The sequence below is a fragment of the Haliotis asinina genome, chromosome 16 (assembly GCF_037392515.1).
Source record: "Haliotis asinina isolate JCU_RB_2024 chromosome 16, JCU_Hal_asi_v2, whole genome shotgun sequence".
In the NCBI taxonomy this organism is placed as follows: domain Eukaryota; kingdom Metazoa; phylum Mollusca; class Gastropoda; order Lepetellida; family Haliotidae; genus Haliotis; species Haliotis asinina.
This window is the reverse complement of record NC_090295.1, coordinates 6,613,440-6,622,564: the sequence shown is the minus strand read 5'-3', so window position 1 is coordinate 6,622,564 and position 9,125 is coordinate 6,613,440. Positions and strand designations below refer to the sequence as shown.

Here is a 9,125-nt window from a genome sequence, read left to right as displayed (position 1 = left end):
CAGGAGTGCATGTTCACACGGCGACAGTCCTTCTACAAATGACACATATAACCTTTTGTCTCTATTTAAAAACCTGTTTTCATTCGTTTTGTGGGCAATGCTTCCATGGTGTTTTCCCTATGGACGCCATTTTTTTCCTTCAGCTTGGCTTTCGCCTGTTGAACGATTTGTTGGGTGGGAGACGTGAGAGCAAACGTGTCTGTAGAAGTGGGTAAGTCCATCTTGACCCCTTGTTTCTTGTAATAGATAACGTAATCATCCACGTTCGCAAAGGGATTGGGATAGCCCTTGGCCTGCAAGTAGTAATATTTGGTCCATTTCTTAGGGTCATCCAGATAGGGTCTCCAGTATCTCCTGTTCATTTTCTTGTTGCAGCTGAATACTGGCAGTTGCAGATGAAGTGTCACTAGCACGGGTCCACGGCTAAATGAAGCTAGATTGCCTGCGTAGTCCTTTATAAATAACTCCCCTCGTGTTCAAAAAAGAGCAGAGCGTGGTTTCCACGGCCCTCTGGGTTTTGAGCCACTGCGCCACTCTGCTGTACTTGCATCTGCTTTTTTCTGTTAAGACATTTATACCAACCAATGACAACCAAATAGTCACAAATACATTCAGTCCATCTCTTAAACATGTAAATCCACATGACTACCCCCAGCGGGCCATCTCTGTCTGAGGTTCTCCTACCAGGGGAAAGTACGGACAGTTTAGAGACCATTTTTCATGTTCACTTCAAGGATTATCCTCTACGTCCCAGTTCTTGAGAATGACACCACACTGAACACACTTGCATGCGTCTCCTCTGAGCAAGTACGCATGCCCTGCCCGTGACAATTGGCTAGGACTTCATCTGCACAGGCCAAGACTGAAACGAATTCAGCCGTTCTTGGAACTGTGTTTGAGGTTTGAGTGGAATACTGTCCATTCAGCATCACTTTGGGTCTTGTCTGTCTCTAGTCCCAGCAATGCCATGGCCTGTATCTCTCCGCATTCCTCCAGGGCTTTGCAGAAAAGGGTGTATGGTTGGGGGCCTCATCTAGGTAATATGGACAGGAGTTCTCTCACCCGATCAAAAGACGTATGTGGTTTCTCAACAATCTCAGCTTTCAGGAAGGTGGTAAGCACTCCAAACTGTACCAGTCTGTCGACCACCTCTTCTACTCTCTGTATCGTTTGCACGAGGCCAGAATTCTTCTCCCTCAGATTATCAAAGGCTTCCATCTTCAAGAAGGAGAGAGAGACCTGGATGTGATGTGTATTCAGGAATGAAACTGATGCATGATCCGAAATGAAAGGGGTTTTTATATAGTCAAAAATGGAAACCGGATGAAACCGGTTGATTTATCTGTATGGTTTCTATGCGTCTGACCTAAAATACACCCATGACTGTAAATCAAGGTCGTGGTGAAAATGAGGTTAGTGTTTTCCAAGGTCACGCAGGTGTTTGATGATGTCATTTGTTTTGACTATTTGAGCCCCAATACAACAAACGTGTGTAGCAGTATTGAAATGCTATTATTAGCCCGATAGTGAAACAAGATATTGTATTGTGATATTTATTAGCAGATATTTTGAACATACACTTCTTTACACAAGTTAAAACAAAGTATGCGTATTGCATAAAAATCCATAAGGGATTTGATTGATATTTATAAAGCGCCCAACAACTGCTATTATCCAACAACCTGCGCATATGCATATCGTAATCCAAGCCTCGGTAAAGCTCTGGTGTGACGTCACAGTGGTGAGACACCTACTGTTTCCGTTTGGTGACAGTGCAATCATCTACATAAGAATGGACTGATTTTCCGTTATCCGCATGGATGAGTGAGTGAGTGAGTTAAGTCACATCGGCAATATTTCAGCTATGTCGTGAAGACAACACATTTGACATAGAAATGGAGTATATGAATATTATCAAAAACCTATCAAGTTAGGACAGTAAAACAACTAGGTTGTCACAGGCATATTTAAAACTGGTAATTAAATCTAAATCAGTTTAACTATAGAGGACGATACAATATGAAAACGGGCTATAGATCGCCAACATCTGAAGGCAGATCACCATACAACCCGTGAGGGACGGGACTCAACCTAACAAAAGCACTGGAATGTGGACTTTATAAAAAAGTGTTATTTCAAATATTAAAAAAATGTTAACTTCGTTTTTAGTTTGTGGGTGACGTGAAATGGGTTACCGTATTCGTGCTGATGCCTCAGTCCTTCCAAAATAGGCATTGCGTGTCATTCTTTCAAAATTTCAAGGAGAAAAACGTGCTTGTCGGTTGTTTTTTTATATTAAAAATAAACATTGTTTCACTGGACATATGCTCATATTCGATCATAAATGATCAATCGAATGCAGAACTGGGTATTTCACTGGGAAAAAAGAGAGTGTTTTTGACAAAATATAGCGTGATAGGTACATCTAAGGAAGTATTAAGCATTGATGACAAAACTATAGATATATTGATAAAGTATAGTGTGGTGGGTATATGTAAGAATATCGCTGTCAGTTATTTTTTCAAAATGATAAATGTTCTGTTTATTCCTGTTTTCGCTGAAGATTCACTCATGCTTATTGCTGCGAAATTAGCAACTGCGGCCGTCATGTTTTTAGAGTATTCGTGTGATTAAATATTGCCAAACACCGCATCAAATACCTGCCCATAGAATAATTATTTCTTTAATTATCAAACCCGGAGGTTAATTTATCAGGGTCAGGTGTGTCAGGACCTGACTTCCGTGTTAAGTTAAACGCGCCTTGATTGTCACATTCAAAAATGAAACTAAACGTTACATTCTTCTGTAAAGCCGTTGTGTGATAGTAAAGTATAATAAAGAATTGTCATGAAATTATACATTTGGTATTATTTTCTTCAAAACGAATGAAGCTTACAAATCATCACACATTTTGGAAACAGCCGTTCTAAATCTAAAATATGATTTTGCTTTTGGAATTCAGTTACAGCAACAGAAAATAGAACTACACAGTTAGCATATAAAAGAAAGAGCAGCGTGAATAGGTAAACACTATTTTTACGAACTGATAAGTTTGCCAATGCATGAATGACAAATGAACTAGAAAGGGACTAAGAACACGACCTTGTCGTACAGAGAGCTGTACTGTCACTTCTGGATTTATGTTGTTGAACGCATCCTAATGAATATATATTACTAATAAACACCAAACCAATAAAGATTTGCAAGATAAAATATTCTCAATAGCAGAGTATCCTATACGAAGGCCAGCTTAGTTTTATTCATTGTTAGTTTGTTCCTGGCACTCAGGAAAAAACCCAAACAATTATTTTTAAGATATTGCTATATAATATGCTGAAACTATTTAGATGGGACATATCTTGGTTTAGTGTATATAAATTTCCATCTCAAGAGAGGAGAGGGATGTTTAACAGAGACTAACTTCATAAGGATCCACACTGGTGTACATTCAACCTGTAGTATTCTCCTATTAACTTGTGATTCATACATATTTTTGTCTCGATTCGCTAATAGTACTAAAGCATGTCACATTCTCCATTGCAATATAGACTGTAAGTGAATACTTTAACACTGAGGGACTGAACGAGTGCCAGACAAGATTTGATACTGAACATACATAGGTTTAGAATGTCTGGTGATCTGAATAACCTCTCATCTCAGTGTTTATAATTGAATACTCTGTTTCCTCCGTTTCGAACAGTAGCACATGACTATTGTCAACAGTAACAGAGCCACAACACACAGAGTTACAATGAGGGCCAGGATAGTCACCTCTGCCGTGTGGGCGTCCAGTCCAAACCACTTAGGGGCGGATGTAGTTGGTGTTGCAGTTGAGGTAGAGGACGAGGAAGCTGTAGATGTAGTGGGAATTTTCATGAGGTCGGGGATGATATCCAGCCACAGGGTCATTCGTCTTGGGTACACGTGGTCACCTACTGACATGTTTGTTGTGAAGGACAGGTAATGCTGGTCGGCCATATTGAATTCGGGCCATATTTGTCCTAGTTTTCCTTCAACAGCAGGGCTGGGATTACTGTGAAAATAAAGTGTGCACTTTGAAAGAATGATGGATAGTTACTACTTATAGGTATTTTTACACAAAATGTGTTTGCTAATTTTTACCTATTACATTAAAGACAACTGGATGAGAACACGCTACATGGCGATTAAAGAAATGAAATAATGACATCATAATTAAAACAGTTACGTACCCAGTCTTGGCAAAGTCAGCAATGAACGAGACAAATGTGTTTGCCAGCTGATACTCTTCTGATGTCAGGTTTCCTGAGTAGCCAAACGACTGGACTGCGGCCGGATTCAGGTCAAACAGATACAAGATGTCTGCTGCATGGCTCATGCCCTTCACAGGACTGTCTCTGCCAAAGGATGGGTAGTGGTCAAATAAGTAGAAGTAACACTTCCTGTTGGTGTCCAACAATGCGTGCGTTCTGGCAAAGAGGACTCCCGGTACTACGAAACCGGGGTCGCCGTATGTTGTAAATACCTGTTCTTGAGGCAGTGGCTGGTCAGATGGTGGTCGGGGATAGGTGTACTCAAAGCTGACGATATCATTGATGGATGGTGTGCTAGCTCCTAATGACAGTGTTGTAACTGTTGTGAGAATATCTGTGTCAAACTCCTTCTGCTTGAAGATGTCAGTAGCGTATGTATAATTATATGCCCTGTCGAATGCTAGAGCAACCATAAGCAAGAGTCCCCCTTCCATGTTGTTGGCCCCTGCCATAATGTCGATGTCCTTCATACACGTGGTATTTAAGAATGTGATGTCTCTCATTAAAACTTGGGGATCGTCTTTGACAAAGTCTCTATCAATGGATGGGACCCACGTGTACTGCACCAGCTCGTATGCTAGCGTCCCATTAACAGAAGAAAAGGCTAACACTCTCGTATTGTTGCTCTTTCTCATACAGTCTACCATGGCCCGTTCTCTACTGATAATATCAGGGTCGTCACCAAGGCAACCTAACCTTCCTCCAACAAGCTTCGCTAGGACTTTCATATTTCTGTTGATCGCCCAGAGAGATGTGGCAGCTCCACTTTGTAGAACTGCTCTCTGGAACAACCCCTTTGACCCCGGGTACAACACCTGATATGCCACACTCGCCGACCCTGCAGATTCTCCGATGATGGTGATGTTGTCGGTGTCACCACCAAAAGCTTCAATGTTGGTCTTGACCCACTGTATTGCCAGATGTTGATCCCACAATCCATAGTTACCCGGTGCAACGTCATTTTCGGTACTTAAAAATCCAAATATTCCAAGCCGGTACTGGATGGTGACGACTATAACATCACCTTTTGTCACCAGTTGCCACGGCTCATAGAAAGATGCGGCTCCAGACACAAATCCTCCTCCGTGTATCCAGACCATTACTGGCACCTTGGACGAAACATCTGTTGTATTTGGCAGGAAGACATTCAACGTGAGACAGTCTTCACTCATAGGTAGAGGCAACCCACCCGAGAGGCCCCCTGAAGAAGTCTGGAGACATGCCAGTCCATAGCTGGAAGCATTAAATATGTCAGAAACTCCAGGGTGTGGTTGTGGTTTTCTAAATCTGAGATCTCCAACTGGAGGTTTCGCGTACGGGATTCCGTAGTAGCCAAAGTAAGGTTGTCCTTCCCGACTGGTTCTCTCAACTCCCTGTATATATCCCCAGGTGGAATTTATGACTGGTGCCTCCATCCCTACAGTAGGGAGGACCAGCATGGACACAATAACCAGCTGATTCCTAATCACCATTGCTACTGCCTTTAACCAATAATTTTCCCGTCGCTCCTCACCTGCCGTTCCTGTCTCAGATCCGCGTATTGAGTATTGCGAAATGTTACATGTTAAACATACAGCTCGTGCAATGGACAATGTAAACACTGTGCAGTCAACAGCAAACAGGTATGCAGAGTCACGGTTTTCCGGTTTTCGGTGAGTCACGCGACCTCTTTACGATGGTGATAGTAAAATGAGAGAACCTCGTAAGCTGACGATGGTGCCATTGTTTTGATTGATTAATAATATCCTGCCTGATGACGTCACACGAAAATAGATGTGGTTGTCTTTAACACAGATTTAGCTCAACCTGTCAATGCCTGGTGTTTATGTACAGTCACACCGCGTTACCATGCTCGTGTGTACTCATGGACTATGGAGGTTATAGCAAATTGGTTCAACACTACCGGTACACATCTCCCCCGCATTGCTTGTTATTTCACTGCGGCTGTAACCCAAGTGTGTTTACAATAATATCGTTCAGTCAAGTCTTGATTCATTATTTTTATATCGTAGGGTGCATAAAAATAGTGAGTGAGTGAGTTTAGTTTTACGCCGCACTCAGCAATATTCCAGCTATATGGCGGCGGTCTGTAAATAATCGAGTCTGGACCAGACAATCCAGTGATCAACATCATGAGCATCGATCTGCGCAATTGGGAACCGATGACATGTGTCAACCAAGTCAGCGAGCCTGACCACTCGATCCCGTTAGTCGCCTCTTACGACAAGCATAGTCGCCTTTTATGGCAAGCATGGGTTGCTGAAGGCCTATTCTACCCCGGGACCTTCACGGGTCGTGCATAAAAATAGTTTATCTAACCTACAGAAGCATCAACATATACATGAGTGTACAACTAGTTTAAAGTGAACGTTTGTTATACACAATTAGTCCGTTTTAAGGTAGCTAAACTGAATTTTGACCACGGTAGTAATTTAAATGGATGAGTGATTGTCTAGTTGAGTAGGAGACATGGTGAGACATGTCTGAACTAAGTATGACGATAACATTGTTAAATGGAGGGGGTAATTTTTTATTCTTGTTTATTCTTTAAGCTATACTGTTCAATGTTAAATATCAAAATTACATATGACATTGCATAAAATGAACTCGTCCCTTACCACGAGTGTAAAACGGCTGACATAAGATTAAAATTTCATTCCGTAAGCTACAGTTGACAAATTCGGACGTTTTTGAACGGCTCTCACAGAAACAACTGATACCTGTCAATTAAAGGCAAGAGGCAGTCTATTTCCTACGATTAGTTTAAACTGTATGTTAGAATTCATATATAGATTGTAATATTTAAATATGTACATCACTTAGTACTATAATAACATAGTGTCTACATTAGCAAATGTGCTGACATAATATTGTTTTGAGAAAAGTGCACATTTTTACCAATTAGTTTCACATTCCTTTTAAATGGAGCAGAAGCGAGATTTCCTCAAGAAGGTGAAATCCTTACAAGAGCTGGAAATATGGGCGTCAAGTCACCACTGCGCAAATAATCCCGTAGTGAACCTAAAACGCATTCAACTGTTAGCCACCCGAAGTGTGAAAACGTCAGAGCAGTGTACTCTACAGCAACCTACACATTCCATGCTGCGCCACTGTCATCTGTGTAAGAGAACATTCACACAATGCGAGCAGTGTACGAAGTCTTATTCTCGCTTCGATGCATTTCAAGGCCGTAGCTGTCAGCAGTCCACTTTGATGAGAAAACAAACTTCATCAGGGCCTGCAGCGAAACATCCATGTCTGCAGTCAGAGGAAACTTCCCCTCCAGCACGTTTGGACACCTGTATTTGGTGTGGGCACTTTAAGTGCCTACTGCCAGGGAAACTATTTGGTGAATATTGTTCACATAATGGAAGGGAATGTAAAAGCTGTTGGAGGCTTTTGGGGGAACGCTTTTTCGGTAACAATGTTCATGAATGCGTGAGAGGTATCAACCCAGGCGTGTTAACCAGTACGGAGGAGGTCAAAGGTCAGCCTTAGAGGGGACACTGAGGACGTCAACACTGACCCCAAACCAAGCTAATGATGTAGACATTCTCAAATATGAAGAGACAAACATTGTCGATATTCTTCATGATGTTTGTTGGAGAAGAAAGGTATGAAATGGTTCGTCACCCTCAAATTAAGTTATAGCAAATATGACGAAAATAATCAAAGTCATTTGGCTGATATTTGAATCCTTTATGTAAACTCTATGTAATAAAGTTTATACAAATATTAGTTCTATTAACTTACATTGTAGATTTGAGTAGAATTTTGTGATTATCATATTGTGTGTGTGATCGTGAAATAAGTATCTTAACCTTTATTTAGAATTGTGTTATTCTTTATGAGTGTTGTTAAATCTTAGCGAAAGTACCAGTGACATAGCATCCAAGGTTTACTACTTCTAGCGCAGGTCTCCATATATAAAACACGGCTTTTGGTATGCTTAAGAACGTAGCCAACTCAACGTAAAAGTTGGCTAAGTATGGATCACAACAATTCCAATAAATAAAAAGAAATAAAAACAACAGTGCAGAGGTATATACACATTTTAATACATAAAGGCATCAACAGAGGGATACATACAAACATACATATACATAAATACATTCTTGTTAGTGATTAGATATTCGATGTACATATGTGTCATATACAACCACCAGTGTTTTTTAATGAATTATCAAAGTTCATCATTTGAAGGTTCATTGTCAGATTGTTCATCAAGTTCTATATCTTCAACCATGGATATGTCCATCTTGGAGAGCATGTTCTTCACTACTGGTTTCATCCACTGGCTGATTTTAGCATCCATATCTGCATGATCCATGTCAGGGTCCAGAGCTCTCACTTTCTCAAAAATAAGCTTGAAGAGCGGTCCATAACCAAAATAGCTGGCGAACTCGATGGCTCTTCCAAGTCTTTCCAAGAATGTCTGTTCCCAACACTTCTTCAGTTTGTTCTCAATCCATCTCTCACTCTTGCCTTTATCTTCGTATCCCTCCTTCTTTCTCAAGATGCCCCCCTTACAGGTTTTCAGTGTCTGCTCCCACATGTATTCAATACATTTCACGTCTCTCTCTTTGTCAATGCCAGTGGCTTTAGATGTTTCAACAGGACGTAGGATATCATTTTTACTTTCATTGAGGGATTCAGTTAAAGGTTCACCTTCATTCTCAGTTCTTACATGACGCTGGAGGTCATGGTTGTTCTCAAATACAATCCCACACTCGTCACAGGAAGGCATGCTATCGTCTTCAAGGCTGCCAGTATCAACAGGGTCAGAGATGTTCACCCTTTGAGTGTCTGCTGGCAACTGATTTAAGGACTCAT

At 41.0% G+C, this 9,125-nt stretch overlaps 1 protein-coding gene across 1 annotated transcript; it reads right to left on the bottom strand.

The window, feature by feature from the left end:
- Window positions 1-1,539: 1,539 nt before the first annotated feature.
- Window positions 1,540-5,834, bottom strand: LOC137267544 (fatty acyl-CoA hydrolase precursor, medium chain-like). The gene is made up of 2 exons (XM_067802022.1): window positions 4,212-5,834; window positions 1,540-4,033 (listed from the first exon to the last, which is right to left on the bottom strand). Exons 1-2 carry the CDS (start codon window positions 5,762-5,764, stop codon window positions 3,664-3,666), a joined length of 1,923 nt encoding a protein of 640 aa, XP_067658123.1. The 5' UTR covers window positions 5,765-5,834; the 3' UTR covers window positions 1,540-3,663.
- Window positions 5,835-9,125: the final 3,291 nt, after the last annotated feature.